Source organism: Nipponia nippon, unplaced genomic scaffold (genome assembly GCF_047370975.1).
Source record: "Nipponia nippon isolate SJK-2023a ecotype South Korea unplaced genomic scaffold, ASM4737097v1 scaffold_3, whole genome shotgun sequence".
NCBI classification, from domain to species: Eukaryota; Metazoa; Chordata; class Aves; order Pelecaniformes; family Threskiornithidae; genus Nipponia; species Nipponia nippon.
Window position 1 is genome coordinate 109944436 of NW_028262347.1, and position 21344 is coordinate 109965779.

General features: G+C 36.9%; 1 protein-coding gene across 2 annotated transcripts in view; it reads right to left on the reverse strand.

The window, feature by feature from the left end:
* Positions 1-1191: 1191 nt before the first annotated feature.
* The window catches only part of ADGRA1 (adhesion G protein-coupled receptor A1), a 285341-nt gene continuing 265188 nt past the window's right edge, over positions 1192-21344 (reverse strand). Inside the window, exons 18-19 of one of the 2 annotated variants that reach the window (XM_087767270.1) lie at positions 8442-8537; positions 1192-5234 (exon numbers count right to left, since the gene is read on the reverse strand). In XM_087767270.1, the coding sequence (XP_087623396.1) occupies positions 4013-5234; positions 8442-8537 (1318 nt within the window). In that variant the 3' untranslated portion in view covers positions 1192-4012. The remainder of the gene's footprint in view (positions 5235-8441; positions 8538-21344) is intronic. The other variant, XM_087767271.1, reaches the window with a different exon arrangement.

Here is a 21344-nt window from a genome sequence, read left to right on the forward strand (position 1 = left end):
TGTCTGCACAAGAGCAATTTCAGATCTTCAGGGTATCCAGGATGCTTAGACCCATGTCCCCACACATGATAAACCTGAAGCAGCTTCGTGACAGAGCATCCAAAAAAGTTTCCTCCAACTTGGGCTTTTCTGATCGTTAACTCCATTGTGCTATTTCACTCTCATTTCAGCTAACCAGGAATTTCAGGTAAGCTGACTAATTTTGCCTGGATTTATCTGGATTTGGCAGATGTCTGTAGGCAGCAGACCTACTAGGCAGGTAGTTTAGGCAGAAAGCTGGAGGGAGGAGGAGTTGTACTGCTTAAATCCACTTCCATTAGGTTTATCTGCCTTCAGCCCTTAGTGTTCGAGCGGAGGTTGCCCAGTTGCCTGTGTTGTCTATCAAAGGTGGCCCTGACTGTGCTTTAAGCGCAGACTTTGCGTTTGGTTTAGACAGCAAGAATGCTTTAGAGCTGCAGTGAAGGCTCCCTTGGTGGGTTAACATCTGGATGGGGTGCCCACAGGGTAGCTGGCAGGCAGCTGTGTGGTGAAGGAGAACATGTGTTTATGGCCACTGACAGAGGCTGCTCAGTCATATTAGTGCAGACACAACCAACAGACTTCTTGGGAACTGCACATATGATCAGGCATAATGTGCAAAAATGTATGCTTTATTTTTTCACCAAAACTCTATATGAGGCTGGGTAGGAATTCTTCGTGTAAACAGTCCATGTGACAAAATGGAGTCACTTAGATGATCTGAAATTTGGTGATGAAAACTGGAATTTCTATATGCAGAAAAGAACACTACAGCATCAGAGTGTATTTTTATCCTGGCAGTACTGTAATAACAACCCTTCAGATTTCTGTTGATTGCATCGTTCTCCAAAAATTATCTTTTTTGGATGTAATTTCTCTTGCTTGATCTCAGACAGAAAGTGAACAGTAAGAATCTGTTCAGTCATTTTTATGTCATCAGTGAATCGCCATAACTAATGCTGACTTTGAGGCATGTTACATGTGTATGTCCGTGAGGAATTTACTAGGACAATATATTTCTTATACTCCAGTTATTTCATTGACTTTATTTTTATAGGAAAGAAAATCAGGTAAAGTAGTGATGGCTCACTGACTATAATTGACCAAAACCCCACAATAAAACAAAGCCAGACTCCCAAAGCATTGAAATTATCTCATTTATCTTAAAGAAAAAAAAGTCAAAAGCACAAAAAGCATTTTGGTCAAATTTGATGTTACAAAACATTTTTATATTTATTTAATATCATGTTCTCCTACTCTGTAGTTATACTGTATATTTCCTGAAAAAATAATATGCAAACAGATTATTGCATAACACATCTCTTCCAAATTAGCCCAGAAATATTCACTAAATTAATTTTTTAACACAATAAGAAAAGTGTTTTAATATTTTACGTTTAAATTCCAGAGAGTTTTATCACATAAGATATTCTGTGGAAAGCAGCACCTATTTACTTCTTTGTAAGCCATTATGAAGATGGAACTAGCCTCTCAGACAAAATAACAGAGGTGATTAAAACACAAGCTGAATAAAGCAGCTCACCGAGTGGGTTCTTGCAGAGTATTTCACTTGGCTCTGTGTGTGGAGTATTTTGCATAATGGTCTACAGACCTCCTAGGATTTTGCTATTACAGAATATACACATACATAGTGCTGAGACACAGAGAAGTGGTATTTCACATTATGTCTATGATTGCTTAGGGCTCACTGTCTATGTGGAATGAGTAAAAGTAATATTAAAAGAAAATGATTATTAAACAGAAAATAATTCATTATGCAAACAAAGAAAAATACTGTATTTTAGTTTAGAGACAGTTCAAGCATATACAGCATATACATAATAAAGCTCAGGCATTTCTTTTTTCGTATTAGCTAAAGAAGCAGTCATGAAACTGTTGTATATCGGCTTAAAACTTGACAACCACCTAGTGCATTCTTCTTGCTCACCTTTTAAAAATACACAGTCTGAGATGGATACATTGCACTGCTGGAGTTTACAATATATATTTCAAATTTACAAAAATACAGAAAAACAAGATTTCTTGCACTCAGATACTGAGCATTAACCCTTTGAGTACTAATTCCCACCTGCAACACTGCAGAACACATTCATCTGACTTACATGTTTTTACAACATTCTAACAATTATAATTGTCGTCTTTATGTACACTATTAGGAAATGTATTCCTACATATTAGAAAAAAAGGTAGAGACTAAAAAACTGCTAATAACAGAAAAATAATGGGTTGAAGTATGTGAAGATTTCTGCAACATATACACAGAGAATTGCAGACTGATGATCTCTAAAGGGAATTTTCTATTTCCTCTCTGCAGCAACGTAGCAATTACAGAAGCCTGTGTTAAGACATGACAGCAAACTTTCTCATGTGGCCATACAGAATTGTGCTTTTTCTCTTATTTATGGATGCACTGCTCACTTTTCACTGTAGACATTTTTCTCGCAGCTTTATGCTCCTATTCCCTTTCTGCGATCCATTATTATTCTGCACCCTTCCTACTTGAAAAAAGTGGTTTCTTTCATATAGGGATAATTATGATGCAGTTCTGTACTGTGAGTTGATGCTTTGTGTCCAGATGTTCATGGAAACATGAAAAAATTTCTTGCCAAGAGCCTTGTTAATAGAGAATAGTACTGACCCTGGAATGCCCTACAATTCAGCAGAAATCATGAACATAAAGAACTTCTCTGAAGGTCAAATTTGCATTAAAGGATGAAGACAATCTGAAATTTGCTAGGGGAGGAAATGAGTTTTCAGAAAGCAAGTGGTGAAATTAATAGATGGACTCTGAGAAGGTGTGGTTTTGGAAAATGACTGAACTTTCTCTTTCCTGACAACTCTGGACTACATTGATCACGTTAACTAAATAGACAATATCATATATACAGTGTCTCTGAACTAGAATAAGCCATTTTAAGAAAATAACTGTAGTCCTCAAAGAGTTAATGATAAAACTGCTCTACCTTAATAGATGTGGAAAGGTTATCGTGAAAGAGCTTACAGATTTGTTCAAAAGGCATACTTTACAAAGAAGTGTAAAACTTGTTGAGACAATTGCTATTACACCGCACAGTGTCACATACAATGAGTAGTGCATGCTCTGTAAAGACATTAGAGTGGACCCTTATCAAAGCTATCATATAACCTTATACAAAGGATTGTGCCACTTAAACTAGTGCAGAGTGATTTTTTTTCTGTAGATTTATAATGCTCTAGATTAATATCAATAGGGTTTTTCACAGCCTTGTACAACACTTTTTTTTGTTCTTTTTTTTTTAACACATGTAACACTAGAAAACAGCAAATGGTATATCCTGACATATGTCATGCAAAATACAACCAATACAGCACCATAGATGTAACAGAGACATTACCTAGCACTTCTCTCCAACAAGAAAAAGGACAGAACAGAGACTGTACATTACACGACTTTACAGGCCATATGCTACAGAAGATCTTTAGAGGCAGTATCACTTTTGTAGATCTAAAAAGCTGTAATTTTATAAAATCCTGTTTATCATTTCTCCCATAGTCACTTCTGATTAAAATCCATGGCACAGTAATAATATTTTGGTACAAAAATAAATAAGTAAAAGTTTAAGATGCTGATATGTTTATAAAAAGTGCCTGAAGTTACTACAGAACAAAAGTGAAAACAATGAATGAAAATGATCTATATCTGAAGAAATGTTGTTCCGTGTAACAAAAGGATATTGCCTCTCATATTCAATTGTCTAGGCTTCATTTTCTAATTCTTTCAGAATAATTGTATAATTTTCTTTTAAAAATAACTTCACTTTAAAACTGTCACTCTCTCTTTCTTTTAGACTCTTATTAAGAAAATGGAAATAAAGATGGAAAAGCTGTACAATTTACTCATGAGCTACACAAATATGTCATCTTATTTAGTTTGGAATAAAAACAAAGATAACGATGGTTTAGGGGGAAAAAACACATTATGATGGCCCATGAACTACACAGTAGTTTCATTTTTCCAAGGGCCAGTTTTGATATTTCCTGTACTATCTGAGCTGTATATCATGGCTTCATGCACGTTTCCCTTGAGAATTCCGTTGTGATTCGTCGTATTAAATGGCAATGACTGTGTCCGTGGGTGCATTTCAAAATGAGCTGGATGGTGCACAGTGTCACTTTCTGGCATTTTGGCACAACTATATATTACAGTACTTGCGTCGCTACTTTCGGGCTGGTTGACAGTAGGATATGGATCGCTTTTTGAGCAGCAGGCCCGTCTGTGACCTGACTGGCTATCATGCGTACTGTGGGGACTGTCTGTATGTGAGCTGTGGATGCTGCCATCGATACTTGAAGGAATGTGATAGGCGTATTCTCTTTCACCTGCAGACCTATGCCGACTGAAATAACGTGGCTTAGTTCTGCCTTTCAGACATCTATGAATGTGCATATTGGGTCTGAAGGTTCCCTCGTTGTGGACGTGAACGTGAGCTTCATCGTCAAGTAGCTGATCACAGTGCATTTTTGCACAACATGGTGTCACAGGCGAAAGGCAGTTAACGTGATTTTGAACCGCTTGTAGGTTAGTAAGTTTGCAGTGGCTAGCTGCTGGATGATTAAACACAGCTGTTTTGTTGGGACATGGCGATTCCTGAAGACAAGGTGCGTGAACTTGAGTGTCTCCATTGACATTAACCTTTGGGCGCACATTAACTTGGACGGAATAGGTGTTTCTTCTAGATGGGCAACAGGACCACCAGCAATGCCACACATCATCTCGCTTTGCACAGTGATGGATCAGGATGAAAAGCCCCAAGGTCACACAGAAGGCTCCATAAAGACAGCTAAATATCATATCCAAGAAATGACCTTGAGATACTGCAAGTGCTCCAAAGGTCCAAGTGGCAGTAAACAGGAACAAAGTGAATGCTGCGGCTCGAAGCTGAGCCTTAAATGAATGCTCATTTTCCAATAAGGAAGAAGAAATCATGGAGCAGGTTGTCTGGGGAATGGACACAGAGTCTGTAATGTGACCATGGCCCATCTCAGTACTTGGCATTCTCTGCGGATCTTCTGTCTTTTCCTTTAACTCATACTTGCGTTCAGGATGGCGCTTCAGTTGCACATATGTGCAGAGAAAGTAAACACAGGTGACTAGCACAATGAACGCTACTGGCCCATAAAAAGCACCGAGACTAGGCTCCCATGCCATCCAGCAACTGAAAACAACAAAAAAAGAGAGTCAAGAACATTTTATAGTGCATGTTAGATGTGATGGACAGCTGACTGATGTGAAACTGGGCTTTCTGACTAACTTGTATGACCTAACAGTGTCTCAGAAGTTCAGATATGTTCGTTGTGGAGAAAGGGAGTGTATCTTTAATATCCATTAAGCTGAGATATTTTTTTAATGGAATAAAATGTCTAGTATAATTTACAGGATATTAAAGCTGAAAATTTCCAAGAAAAGTAGGTCAGTTTAGAATCTAGAATTGCAGTGAAGTATAAGACCATTTATGTCAACCCTTTTTTCTACTATTAAAAATGTCAGCGCTAATACTTTGATTAAAAAGCAAATGAGGCATAGTTTATACAATGTGTGAGCAATAGAAATGTACCGATTTCAATGGTTTGTATCAACAAACATTGATACAAACTTTTAAGCCTGAAGATTGTTCTTACAGTATTTTCTTGTTGCCAAAGTAGAGAACAGCCTGAGTAAAAGAGAGGCTGAAAAAAAACTTCCAGTTGAACAGTCACTGCTTTCTGCAGTGAGCGGACCCAAAAGATATATGCCATTTCTGAATTCTCCACTGTTTCTGAAACTCCTGGGAGTTAATTTACATCAGTTTGAATGTCCTCAGAAAAATTAAGGAAATCGATAGTCTCTTCGTGATACACTGGTAGCAGATTATTGTAGCATGGATCATCATTTGCTAGGCTTTAAATAATATAACCATAACTGTTTTGGAGCAGCTTAAAGTAGTTCACAGGCCAGTATGAGCTGAATAAGCCTCAGTCAGCTGCATAATTTAGTAGCAGTCTAAAAGGACTGCCCTGAGGATGAATGATCTAATCAAATAAACATGGGAGAAGAAAACACGTCTGGCTAATGAAATCCCAGATGGAAACTGGGACAACTTGGGTCAGGGGGAGAATGAATATTTGCCTCGTTTTTACTCTTCTCTATGATCAGCTTTTAGCCACAGTTACAGGCAGGCTACCGAGCTGGTGGTACAAGCTAGCACAGCTGTTATTAGGTTCTTACATTCTAAGTATTGCATGGATTTCTGGAAAGAGGAATAAGTTACTTTACTTATCTGTTGGACTAGGACAAGAAGTAATGGGCTTAAACTACAGCAAGAAATATTTAAATTAGATTTTCAAAAAGTTTCCTAGCTGTTAGGATAATTAGGATAATAAGCTGTTGGAATAAAATGTGGTGTATCCATTATCGGGGCATTTAAAGCACCTCAGATAAATAACTGTCAGGAATGGTTTGGATATAGCTAATTTCCTGCTGGGTCAGAAAGACAGACCAGGTTGCCTGTCATGATCCATTCCAGCTCTAAAAATGACACTGTGTGACACTTCATACTCATTTAGGTGTGTGTGATTGGTTGCAATCCCTCCAATACAGCAAGGAACCTTCTGATATCACATTATTGTCAAGCCAGGAATCATCTACCACTTACTATAAAAAGGGCACAATGAATTTTTCTCCCAGGCTGAGAACCTCTCAGCTAAAAAGAGGCAGCCCCCCTGGGTATTTATCACAAGAAACTGCAGCATAACTACTGTAAATTTTTTAAATTGGAACCTTAAACAAAAACACACACACACATTTATCAATGAACTTAGAAACACTCCAAGGAGTACATATTTTGCTGTCAGACATGCACATGAAAAGATTCCGTGAAAGATATCTGTGAAAAGATAGGTAAGGTACCACCTATATTTAATTGGATAAGCAGAGAGCACAAAGCTACATGAATACTTGAAGTGCATTTGAAAGCTGCATATTTGATGCAAAGTGGAGAATGGAATGCTCCCCAGTGGAACAGTCTCTTGGGATGCTCTTATTTCAAGTGGAATCTCAGTGTGGATCACTTAAAAAATCAGTTCCATAAAAAAAAAGTTGAAGTTTGTGCATCTACATTTACTGTACTAATACTATTAAAAATGAATAAGCCATATAACTCACTATGCTCTTGTTGAGCTGTCTTTGTACTCAGTCTTATAACCAACCCTCACCTGTGCCTTATCTCCTGTAGAGACTGTGGTACCAGCTATTGATTGGCTATGATTAACATGATTAAAGTATAACCTCTGTAACTGTGCCAAAACAAAAAATGTGTCACATTTATGAACATAAATAATTGAGTCTTTTAATATACTGTTGATTATAAATGATTGTCTAATTGGATAAGTTTGAATAAATATATGAATATGAGTTGGGCCCTAGGCAGAGCAAACAGTTAGCCATGGTATGTACTAATTTATTGCCAGAGTTTAAATTTCAATTACCTGTAAAAATACCTTTAAGGAGTGAAATGCTCACTTACAAACCATTATCCTTTGTTTCCACTTTTCTTACCGAGAACATAACTAGTTTCAAATGTATTACAATACATGCTCAAAGCAGTAACTAAGGGTGATGTCCTCCAGAGTACTAGTGCTGGCAGCGTACTAATATATCCATTAGTATGCCAGTCATTGCCATGCTGATCTTTTATACAGAATGTATTTAACTTTGCAGCCTGATTCACTTTCTGCTACATTTTTATGGAAAGACTTATTGAACTTTATTGATATTTCATGTTTCATGCCAAGAATCAATAACGTGATGCCTGGACAGCTTGTGGAGGTATACTGAACACTAACACACTAATACACTACAGAGCTATGTCAGGATTGCAAGACATTGTGACTGGAATGTTTCCAGGTGGTGAAAATCCAAAATAATTGGTTTTTAAGGGAGGGATGGGAGTGGAGGAGGTGGGGGAGGGATTTCTACTTGTCCTTTTTTCACATAACTATTTGTAAATTACTTTAACTAAGTCACCTGAAGGATATCAATTCAAGGTAGATAATGAATTGAAAGTATTTAATTAACTAGTAGCTCCATTAAATGTGCTATCCAGTAGGTATTTTTAATATCCTTTCACTTATTCAGATGTAAATGAAGAGTAATTCTGTAAATGAAAAGTGATTCTATTGACAGTAATGGAGTCAAATTGGTAGAGGTGAAGCAGCAAGCCCCAGATTAAGACATTGCTCTTTCACAGCTATTATTTAATAAAATTTCATAACAAACGTCATCCCAAATGGCATGTCTGTACCCTTTATGAAGCCAGTTACATTTATTGGCAAAAGAAAAAGAATACGTTTTCCTTAAAATTTTTATTATAATAGTTTATACTTACTATGGTGCATTGCCTTCAATCCCATAATTATTGATGTTGGTTGCTGCTGTAATCCCACATATAATGAAAGGAACTCCACCACTAATCAGGTAAAATCTGTTGAAAGATAATAACTGATATTTTAATTTGTCTGACTTGTAGTCAAATATTGCTTTTTAAATAATTGTACCTTCTTGAAGTATTTTGAGTATATAGTATTGCTGAAACGTTAAACATGTCCCTAAAACCAGAAAAGCAAAGAATGAAGTATTGTCACAATAAACACTGTACTTGATGAAGCAAGCTGCAGAAAGCTTAATATTTAAAATTAGTATGGACCCACTTTTAACAATCTCTTGACTTACGTCTTTAGTAAATGTAGTTACTATTGCAGTCATATGAAGAACAAAACCTTGTCTAAGGAAAGAACCTACATCCCACATAAAGTTATTCCACTCACCTAGATATTTATATTTAATAGTTATTAAATATGTAAGCATTATAAGTTAAAAATATTCAGACAAAGCACCTGTATTCACTTTAACCTGAAAATCTTCCCAGGGAAATTCAATGAAATCACAGAAACATTCCTAATTCCCAGATGACAAAAGAAATTAAGTTCAGTTAGGCAAAGAGAAAAGGGGCAGTCCACTTGGCAAATTTTTTTTTCTGCACAGAGGAGCAATCTGGAGAAATCATGAGGATTAAACATCTCTTTGCATATACCACACTTTTCTTCACTCATTCAATACCCAGCCTTGCATTAAAATGTGAAGGGCCTCTAAGACTTCAGCCAGATCTCATAAATATCCAAGAAGAGCGCTAAACTAAGTGTTAATCTTTCTGTAAAGACTTGTATTCTAAGACTGAAAGTACATAGTTTCACACCCCTTTAACCAGTTAAATGCCATTGAACTACTTGGAAGCAGCAGTCATTCCAATGTATGATCATTAGGCTACATTAAAGTCCTAGGGGATGTCTTACTGAAGTTGACATCCTGCATGCCTATGTCCAAATTCAGCAAAATAAACCATTGTCACATTTTCCATTTATATAAGCAAAACACAAAATTATGCATGGAGTACAGCACTTCCACCGCTGTGGTCTCTGAGGTGGAGAGCACCAGCCCCGGTGTATGTGAGGCTACAGCTGGAATGAATGCTGCTCAGCGACAAAAGGGAAAATGTTCCACTGCACCTAGAAGCTCAGCTGGTTCTCTGAACATCCTGACTCATTTCCTGGTTTAACCAATGCTCTTCTGTCAGTCGACAAAATTAGTTTCTTTTCAAGCCACTCCTCTGGTGCAGGAAACAGCATGCAGGGATACAGACGCTTCCCAGTCACTGCTATTATGTTGTCCATCAGGACTAAGAGGAACCTGATAATGTGGGGGGGACATTCTGACAAGAATCTGGCCACTAGTTTTCAATAATGTGTTATAAATATTGGGAAATTTCACAGTCATTGCAAGGCAGGATTTTTACAGAAACAGAGTTATAGTAAGATTAAATAAATCAGCATTTAAATCAAACCCAGAATTACTGTTAGAATTTCTTAACCTCTTTTCCCCACCTCCTTCCAAAGCAGAATTAGAGGCCAGGCCTCAGAAAATTTCATGTTAACATTTACAGTCAATCTTTCTCCTAATGGTCTAAGCTGTAAACAGAGCAGAGAAAATCATCCTCTGCATTCATCAAAAAGCCCTTCAGATTTTATAACTTCAAAGTAATTAAGTATATCTTTTTTCTTCAAACTTGGCTTATTCTGTAGAGCTCAACAAATTCCAGTGAACAAGCTGCTTCCTTACAAAATCCATTCATTCACTGCAGTTTAATGATTGTACATATCTTTTGACTTGAGCGCGTTGAATAAGTTAGTTTAATAGCTTATTATTATTTTTAACAAAGACATGTTCACTGACATTTTTGAAATTCAGGAAATGACTAGGGTAAGCAATGAGGCATAGAAAAGTTAGTCCCAATTTATCTAAGAAATAGTAAGGAGCAGAAAAATAGAAATACAGAAGCAAGTACAGAAAACTGCACTTCAAACTCATCTGAAGTGATTACAGCATAGAATTTACCTACAATGCAACCTGTAATTTCATTTTTTGCAGTGCTGCCACTTTTTACAGATTGGATACATACATTTAAATCATATCCTTATCTAAAGTCTCAGACAAGCCAGTATTTGGGTGTTAGATAATCTACTTCATATCTCACACTTTCAGCAGGCTGCTGAACACTACAACAGTAGCATCAGATGTTCTGGAAGCACTTAGCTACACAGTGCTTCAGAAATGTGGCAAAATCCAGCCAAATTCCCATCCTGGCTCATTGCTAAGATAAAAAAAAAAATACATTCTAGAAATGACATAAGGTGAAGTCAAATGGTTTCAGTGTACCTGAGGCGCACTGTACTGATATCCAGCACAGCACACTGCCTGCCCTGTCTCACTGGAAAAAAAAAAAAAAGTAAAATAGCGACTAGAAATGACAGTGTATACAAATGATTCTTAATTGGTGGATTCGGGATTCTTGAAGGGTGAAGGGAAAAGAAATTTGCCAAATAGAAGGAAAGTCAGCAAGACAGGAACGGGATTAAAACAGTATGAACAGAAAATATAATCAAAGAAATGGAAGTTAAATTGTAAGAGCAGGAGTGCGTACTCTTGACCCATTTATGTGAGCTCACGGATACCTTGAACAGTATATAAAGAAGAAAAGCCCACACTGGGAAGTCACCAAAGAGAAGAAGCATTGTTCAAGAAGATCCATATACATGTTAGTTGTGAGGAAGTACACTTAAAATTAAGAAATTTAGACCAGTCTTTGCAAACATTAGTTTCTACGCAATCATTACTTTTTATCAGTTTATTCTTTTTCACCCAGATGAGATGATTAGGACCAATAATTTTGAAGAAAAAGCAGAAGTAGAATTGATAGGGCATGAATAAAAAGTGAAGAAAATGCAGATAATAAATAGCTATGCCTCTTGCTTATAGAAAACCTTTTATCTAAGAGAATCGAAGTGCTTTATAACATTTAGTCTTACAGCCCCCTGTGTGGTCGATAAACATTATTATCCCTCTTGTACCGAGGAGAAAACAAGCAAGGAAAGATTAAGCGTTCAAGGTCACGCAGAAAATCTGTTTCAGAACCAGACTTCTTAATTCCCATCCTATGTTTAAACACAAGTCACCTCTCTATTACTGTAAATGAAGGGACTGAGCAAATCATGGCATCCAGGAGTTTGTCTCCAAGCCCAAGAAACACAGTTGCCTCTCTGTGAGTTCAAGCAGGAGCAAGAAGAATATAATCATATCTGAAGGATCCCCTGGTTAGGGTGGTTCCCTCCCAGTAATTCACTAAGCCTTGCCAATGACTGTCTGCCTGTTACTCCCCACAAAGCCTGACATGTGGAGGAGGAGCCCACGTGTGCTACTCCCTCACAGCCCTAATACTAACATCCACCGGTATTTTGTATAGCACTGCCTGGGCATGTAGACAGCAGATTTTCCAGACCAGTTAAAGTGGTCTGAGCGTAAGGGTCGTAACTGGAGAGACGCTGGGTTCTGCTGCTTTTGCTGCTGCAGCCAACTTTGGGTGTCTTTCAGCCATACGAAAGCAAAAGTAAGGGGCAATGCTCCTGTCCAGTGATGCTCATTCACAAAACAATATAATAAAGCCGTACTGGCAGGATGAACCTTGTAGATGGAGCAAGTACATGCTTTTCAACCGTATTTCCCCCCGCCCCTCAAGTATATTTTCTTATTTTGAAAATAACAATCAATCTTTTTCCTACACTGTTTGCCTAACTTACATTTACTACTTCCTCTTGTGACTATCTTTTGGTTTTAAAGCTTTAAAGGTCTATATCTTTTGGTTTACTAACCAGCTTTTGTCTTCCCATTACCTTTTCTACGTCTGAGTTAATTTTCTAATTCTTCTCATTAAGCCAGTGGGCTGTCTCCTCTTCACAGAAGAACATGCAGTAACTCACGACCCAGAGCCAATTTCATCTACTTGTGTTACTCTTCTACTATTCAAGAACGCAAACGGTGATACTCAGGCCACCAGTAATGAAACTCTGTAGCCAGCAGAAGAACCGTGCTCTGACAGATGTGACTGTTACTATGGAGCCAGCTAACACAGAGGGTTTGGCTATAGTCAAGATAGCTGTGCTTGCAAATCTTTAAAGACTGGGAAACCACAGGGAGGAAATTAAAACTTTTTTTCAGCTAAAATTTGATCTTGACAAGCAGTTAATATATATAATATTTTAAAATTGTTTTACAGGGAAAACTGTAAACTATCTGTGGGATGATTTGGGGCTTTGAAGCACTTGCCAAGCTGTTGCTTCTATAGCCCTTGGGAAGAGTTTTTAAAATTGTACATTGTTGTTGCTGGTCACCCAGGGATGTCCTGATGATTCCTAGCAGGCTTTCATATCACCATTCATATCATATAATTTATTTACTGAAGCTCATTCTATCACATCTTCAGTAATATTGTTATCCAAGCTAATTAGATTAAAGCTAGCCTGGTAGGCCTCAGCATGCTGCACTTGCACCTCTTAGCTGCAGTGTAGGCAACACCTACAGCCTGAAAACCGGGCTATGCAGACACGCTTAAATGATGTGCAGTAATTTGTGGAGGGAGGAATCATACTCATTGAGCATTAGAGGGAACGCCTAAGCTCCTGCTGCAGCTGCCTGAGACCAGTAAGTACAATATTTTTATTACATGCACTGACACAAACACAAAAAAACCCCAGCAGAGCAGCAGACACTGCTTGAGGTGATGTCCCTCTGTTGACATCATGGCTTACTGTTTTCCCGCTTCCTTTCAGCAAGAGCTCTTCTTGTAAGGCAAATCCTACCACAAAATACTGGGAGCTACATAGCCAATCTGATAGAAACAGGATAATGTCAGCAAGAATGACTGCAATAGCCTGCAGGCAGCATCCATTCTGCTAACTTAACATACAGTATATTCTTCTGAGTTTATTTCCACAAATATTACTCAGTAAGTCAGCAAGTAAAAGGAGAGTTCTACCCAGTGATTAATTTCTTGCTTGAGTGTCTGGCTATTCTCTAGCCCAAAATTGTTTCCAGATTAAGAACCTTGACTCTGGAATAAATTCTTCCAAAAAGGACCAGACCTTGGCTTTGTAGGTGTAATGCAAGCCTGATTTTAAGGTTGGTGTTTTTTTTGGTTTTTTTTTGTTTGTTTGTTTGTTTGTTTGTTTTGTTTTGTTTTCTGCAGAGGTTGGCAGAATGGCAATGTATCAGGAAGTGATTTAATAGCTTCAAATAGTCTTTATTGCAGACATTACTTGATTAAAATGTATATATATTTAAAAGTATTCCTCTCTGCATGCACAAGTCTAGAAAGGTACGTGTTAGATATATAAAGATATCAGTGAAACATTAATTTCTTTCCTTTTCATCAGTACAAAAAAAAGATTTATCTATTTAGCTCTACTTGCTTCTAGGGCACAGTTCATACAGAAAGAGATGTCAATCTATTAGCCACTTGCAAAATAAATATGAAAATAAAAGAGGAGTCACAGGAAGATGACTTTCCCTTTTATTTTTCCTTGAGCTGGGATTTGATTTTAACATCTTTGTAAAATAATCCATACAGAAAATGGTCATTAACTTCTGAGCTAACCAGATGCCACAGTTCAAGTACCTGACAGGCAGGCAGGCAGACAAGTAGCTGCTCTGTAGAAAGCTGAATTTATGAACCTGATTTTCAAATTATTCTTCCTGAATTTTTCATGCATCACATAATTTCCTAGTCTTTTTTCCTGGGAATTTTGATAAAATAAAAAGAAGAGTTTGTAGAAGTGGTGGGATTTTGAAAATGTAGTTTTCATTTAAGAAAAAAAAATTGTCATTTTGAATCCTATTCCCAGATAGTCTTGACTTATGAACATATTTACAAATACCACGTTAGTTTTGCTTCATGGCCTGGCTGAAGAGAAATAGCCTGTATTTCTTAAGTGCTTTTACCCTGTCTGCAAAGTAGAATATAAACATGAAGAATACACTAGAAAAAAAAGGAAAAACAATCCACTAATAATGCTAAAATAAACTTTAATATTGCAAGCCAGACTCTAAAACGTAAATAATAGCAGAATTGAGAGTTGTGTGAAAACTCTATTTAGCATGTTTATGTGGCAATATTGTTATTCTTTTTAACTGCCTGTTAGCAGTCCATTTTTTTTTCCCATAAGGCATTTCACTCATTCAGCATGGAAGGAACAAAGATCACTGGACAGGTAGTTATTCATTTTTATATATATCCCTTCTTTCTAGATCTTATTGCAAATTAAGAGTTTCACAAACGTTAATTAATTAATCTTCATAATGTCCTTGTGAGAATATGTATAATCTTCTCCATTTAGAGGCAGAGACTAAAACACAGAGAGCTGAATGACAAAACCATTAAGAAAAGTCTCTGCAGATTTGTTTGCTCAACTTAAGATGCCCAGGCCTCTATTTGACAAAACTAGGCTCTAATTTTTTATTAAAATTGGCCATGACATAGGAGTTTAAACACTTTGCTGGATCTGCCTTTAGAGACTCGTAATATGGGAAACTGGGCAATAAAGTGGGAGAATGGTAGTCAGCGTCAGAAGTCATGAAACCTCACCTATCAAATGGCTTCAGAAACACTTGCCTCTCTCATGCGAGCCCATTGCACTAGATATTCATGCTGAGCTTCTCTTCCTTTCTGTCTATGTCAGATGTTGTCTTGTGCATTGCCATTTAGGTAGTGTGAGAGTTTAGGCTCTGCTAGTGGAGGAAGCCAAGAGGATGCGCTGAAGCTATTTCTATTCAACTTCCTTGGTTAGCACCCTTCATGGCTAGTGTAGCTGTATGTCTACTTCAGTATTTTGCAGATGAAAAGGAATTTACAGCCTGGCAGCACAGTTGCACTTTGCTTTACTATGACCCTGTCAGACAGTCTGAGCCAGGAGAGAGGACAGAGAAACAAAAATACATATACCAAAAAAAAAGAATTCAAGAGCTCAAAAAAAAAAAAGTTTAGAGAAAATTCAGAAGAAAGAGAAGGGAGTTTCACTTACGTAGAGCTAACTGTATTGTCTCTTGGTGAGCTAGACCAACTTGAAGAGCCATTGTATCTAAGAAGCAAGAGAGACTTTGCCTTTTATTTTTCTATTTTATTGGACAATGCCTTGGGGGCTGTTGGAAATCGAAGAGAGAGATGATTCTTACAGTGTATTTCATGCTGCAGTTTAGCTCTATTGACTTCTACTCCTGCTCAGGCTTAATGAGTAAATAACTTCAGTCAGGGTAAGGAGGCACTCATGCTGAATGTACTTCTGAAGGAAAGAAGTAAAATATTAAGCAGTATGTAGAAAGAAAATATATTTATTAGCACTTCTTAAAGAATCTATCTATATTTTTAAAAGTTTGAAAAGATCATGGATCTCACAGAGAGAAAACTGTTTTTGTTAATGCTTTGATAGAAATAATAGGAAGACAAATAAAACTCATGCTTTGAGTATTTTCTGTTTGCACAATCATTTTATCGCTAGGGAACACAACAGGCCTTTCAGTTCTGTTTCCACAGATAATTTCTAGAAGTAAAATGGCTGATACTCTTGTTCTGAGTAATTCATTGCTACCTCATTTTTCCAGGCATTTGACTATGGCGTAGAGCTGTTAGCCAAAATTATTTTGCAGTTCCAGCCTACTGAATCAAACACAACTGCTTCACGGAGCATTGCAGTACACCTTTAGAAAGTCAATTACCATCAAGATGTCCTCTGCCTTTCAAAGGGGAGAAAAGGACCATTAACCTATCAACCCTCATCAAGACAAGAAATTCTGATAACAGCCTATATATGACAATGCCATTTTATATAATATGAAAGTGAAATGAAAAGTAAAGCATGCAAAGATAGTGATAAGTCCTGTACCCTTACATTGTCATGTATTTAATACTTGATTCACATTATATTAGTATCAATGTTTTATGATTGTCAGTAGAATCACCTTGTATTTTAAATAGAAAATATGGATTTCTTTGGTTTTACTTGATCTAATATTTCATTAAGCCTGCCAAAGGAACCAAATGAAATGACTAGCAGGAGGAAATATATTTTAATTTGGATCAACTGTGAAAGTCACTGACAGGGGGTTCTGGTCTATGTTCTCTTATGACTAAATTACGAAATAATGTTTTTTAAAAGGAATTTATGTCAATCCTGTATTTTATTATGGCAGTCACCAACACAACTCCCTGAATCCTGCTGTGTTTTATGCATTATTGAGTTCGACACTTGCTTCGTAGGCAACATATTTTTTGTCAAGAAGAATGCTTTTTATTCTGCAGTAATTTTTTAAAATTTCAAACAGACCAGTCAAGTCTTGTTTTGTAATTTTTACATCACCTGAAAATACACTATTTTCAACTTTCACAGGAGGAGAACCTTTGGAGAGTTTATTCAGAAGTTATTTATTCACCTACTTGGTGTATTTTTGGGTTTAGGTATGAAATCTATTTGTTGTATTAAAAAGAGATATTCTGAGACCTTTTTTTTTATTGTGAGCTGTATTGCCAAGTTAGAGCTGAATAATTTTGATTGCATGAGTTTCACAGGTAATATGCGAAACTGTCTATTTTCTAGAGAATAACACTCTTTTAGTTTTATTTTCTCTTAAGTTCTTTTGTTGTACATGCACAGAATGATTCAGAAGATATTAATGACCAAGCAATCGATGTCATAAAGATAGGGACTTTACTGGTAGACCCAGGTGGCTTGTTCTTAGATTTGCTTAGCTGAGCATTCAAGACAGATGTGTGCAAACAGACAATGAACAGAGAATACAGGAACTCCTGGGAAATATCTCTAGGGAGGACACGTTAATTCTCTTCTCCTAAATTCATGTCTTCTTTTCCTTTTTCTCTTATACAAACCAGTGATCTTATATGAAGGGCAAGATTTTTGCCCACGGTGCCAGAGGGAGCTGAAATTGTTTAGAAGAAAGAGAAAAAGACAAGAAATACTTCAGAGATGTGAACTTCCACAAAAACTACATTGTTAACTTGCACATTTTTTGCAAGCCTAGTATCTTGTGATGCAATATTAAGCCCCTGTTCCAGAGGGCAGGTGATAAAGAATCTCAGCTTTCTCTACTGAACTTTTATGTGGGCACAGAAACAACTGAAATCTGATTTCCTACAGGTTTTATCTTATGATTGTCTTTCGTGTATAAAAGGGTACAAGGTCCTCTTGAGATCTTTCCCATAGTTATGCCATCTCTCTATCAGCCTTCCCTTATTTTGAGATATTTATCTTTGTCATTGACCTGCCCATCTAGTCATGTGAAACTTACAGGAGCTGAATGATCTCTGCCCATCTCAGGTTGACTAGCCAGTTATTAGACAAGGAAAGTCTCAATGACAGTCACATATTTAAACAAACTGTTTCTTTAAGGAGATCATAATATAAATAAGAATAAATTGCCATTTTTCTGTTACAGATAATTGTAGGCAAAATGTGAAAAATGTGAACTTTAATGGTTCAAAAACTAGCAGACAAACAGGAATCTTCAACTCACTGTTTTCAAAAAATGACCTGTTTTTTACACTAATACCACAATTTTTACTTTAGTTTACGGATTCTTAAATGATGAATGTTGGCATTACTAGTTACAGAGAAAAAAACAGTAGCAAGAAAGCACAGCTCCAACAAGCTAAAAAGCATTTTTATCTCTTTGGCTTGTCCTGAAACATTTCAAGCATCTTATAAAGCCTGTTTGATTGATACAGGCCATTAAAATAATGTGTTTAGGAAATGTAATGTTGCCCCACGAAATCTGCCATTTCTGCCAAAAAAAATTGCCTTTCTTCAATGAAAATGAAAATTACAGCTTCACACATAATTGTATGTAAAACTGCTGAATGCATCAGCTGGTTTCTGTCACATAACAGCGATTGGGTGGTTACTGTTATACAGAGTACTCTCAGAAATACTTTAAAATTATACATTTTCCGGCCACCATGTTACGTACATATTTCTAATATTTAGTAGGTTAATATTTAATATATTCATATATCCTTATAAAGTGCTTTGTTATGAAGTTTACAGAACAATGGTAAATTTCATCTCTTTACCTAGATTTGTTCAGCACATCATATGCATATTCTTAAATGATACCCACCCACAATACTCAAGACATATTTATACTGTCTGTGTATAGATAATATATGGAGGTAGCTCTATTGGCTTTTAAATATTAAAACTTCAACGTATTAAAACTTCAAAGTATTAAAGCATTCTTAGTGTTTCTGAGGATTTTACCAATAAGGTAATAACCCCCCCCAATATCCTTAAAATATTGTTAAGGATTAGGTGCTACATCACCAAAATTAAACTGAGTTAGTGTTTCAGGCTTCTGCATCTCTAGTTTTACAATTATGTGCTAATCACAATTTACTTCTACCTTCCATCTATTTAGGTAATTGGGTTTATTTTCAACTGCATGTATCTAAAATCTAATCACAGAGTTACAACAAGATGTAACCTCAGGCAAAGTGAGAGAACAGTCTTGTTTAAGACATGAAGAAACCACACACTAAATAAAAATAATATCATTTTGATTATTAAATCATCTTGGTCTATGAGAAGTATTCAGTCACAAACCCAGAGGGCTATTTAAAATTGAAAAGCATTTATGCAGAAGATCCATGGAAACCACAAAACCCTTTCTGTTAAATCTTTCCAGCTACCAAGCTTTTGTCATCAACAAATCAAACCCACATTTTTAGAGAAAAGATGAAACAGTTTCCTGAAAGGAATTGTTGCAGATGTGAAAAGCATACAAGAGTTTTTAAATTTCTCTAAAGTCCATATTCGGCGCACAGTAGTGGAAGGGACTCTGTGCTTTATTTTGGTTCCCATTTTAAAATATTTCAATTTTTTTTTAATAGTTCTAATATTTTTAGGGTTTGCTACAGGTCTGAGTTAAGGAGGGGGCATCCCTGAAAGTTAAGAAAAAATAGTACCTCAAACATCAAAGACTATTTCAATCATAGAGAATACTGCTTTCAATCATAAAGAAAACCATGCAGTAACACTTTCAGATGAAATCAGTGCAAGGCACAGGTGTTAACATCCTAAAATACACCCTAGATGACTTGACATATTGATTCTGAAGGCACTATGTTTTTGCTTTATTTACCCATACTGCACAATGAAAAATCTAAACGCAGGTATTCTGTGTAAGGTGTCTGTGTAAGGTGTCTGTATAAGTTAAACACGTTTTTTTTTTCTTTTTTTGTATTTCTACCCTTATATTGTCTTTGTTCACAAATACTTGCTGAGGAAAAAAATACCTAAGTACTTATATGGAGCAGCAGAACAGAGTAGAGTGCCTGCCTCAAGATTTAACTTGCACTCCACAAAGACTAGAGTTACTGAAAATTTATGCACCAGAAATTTAAAATGGGAAGCTGCGAAGTATAGCTCAGGTAAAAACCCCAAACTATCAAGATGGAATGTTTCAATTTTTTTCCAACCAGAAATTCTTCTGAATATCTATTACCTAATCACTTCTAAATATTGACTTTAATTTCCCTTTCAGCATAAGAAGACATATAAAAAATGTTGGCATCTCCCATGAATGATAGTTCAGTTTTACAGCTGGCCACGTTTGGAACATGTATATATAGCATATGCAACCACTACTTACACCTCAACAGACTCATACAGAAAGAAAACATTAGAAATCCCAGACTTACTAATTTGATTAATTGTGAATAACTACTCTCTTTGACTTGGTAATTAGATGGTATTCCAACATTTTTTAAAACACATTTTATTACTTCCTGTCATTTTTCACTTAGGAATCCTTAGTAATAACAGCTTCATTTTCATGTATTTCAACATTCCTCAGTTTTGCTATTTGAAAGAAAGCTGCATTTCCTTTTCTTCATGGCTTAAGTATTAACTGGACCAAGTAATTTTAAACCCATATAACAACGATTAATGTATTTGGATATTTTTCTAGCACAATAACAACAGCCTTCACATAACTGAATGCATCACATTTTTGTTATAGAAGCATAGAATTGTTTAGGTTGGAAAAGACCTTTAAGATCATCCAGTCCAACCATTAACCTAGCACTGCCAAGTCCACCACTAAACCATGTCCCTAAGCACCACATCTACCTGTCTTTTAAATACCTCCAGGGATGGGGACTCAACTACTTTCCTGGGCAGCCTGTTCCAATGCCTGACCACCCTTTTGGTGAATAAATACTTCGTAATATCCAATCTAAACCTCCCCTGGCACAACTTGAGCCCATTTCCTCTCGTCTTATCACTTGGTACTTGGGAGAAAAGACCGACCCCCACCTCACTACAACCTCCGATTGTAGAGAGCGATAAGGTCTCCCCTCAGCCTCCTCTTCTCCAGACTAAACAACCCCAGCTCCCTCAGCTGCTCCTTGTAAGACTTGTGCTCTAGAATACCAGCTTCGTTGCCCTTCTTTGGACACGCTCTAGCACCTCAGTGTCCTTCTTGTAGTGAGGGGCCCAAAACTGAACACAGTATTCAAGGTGTGGCCTCACCAGCGCTGAGTACAGGGGGACGATCACTGCCCTAGTCCTGCTGGCCACACTATTCCTGATACAAGCCAGGATGCCATTGGCCTTCTTGGCCACCTCGGCACATTGCTGACTCATATTTAGCTGGCTATCAACCAATACGCCCAGGTCCTTTTCCACCGGGCAGCTTTCCAGCCACTCTTCCCCGAGCCTGTAGCGCTGCCTGGGGTTGTTGTGACCCACGTGCAGGACCCAGCACTGAGCCTTGTTGAACCTCATACAGTTGGCCTCATCGATCCAGCCTGTCCAGATCCCTCTGTAGAGCCTTCCTA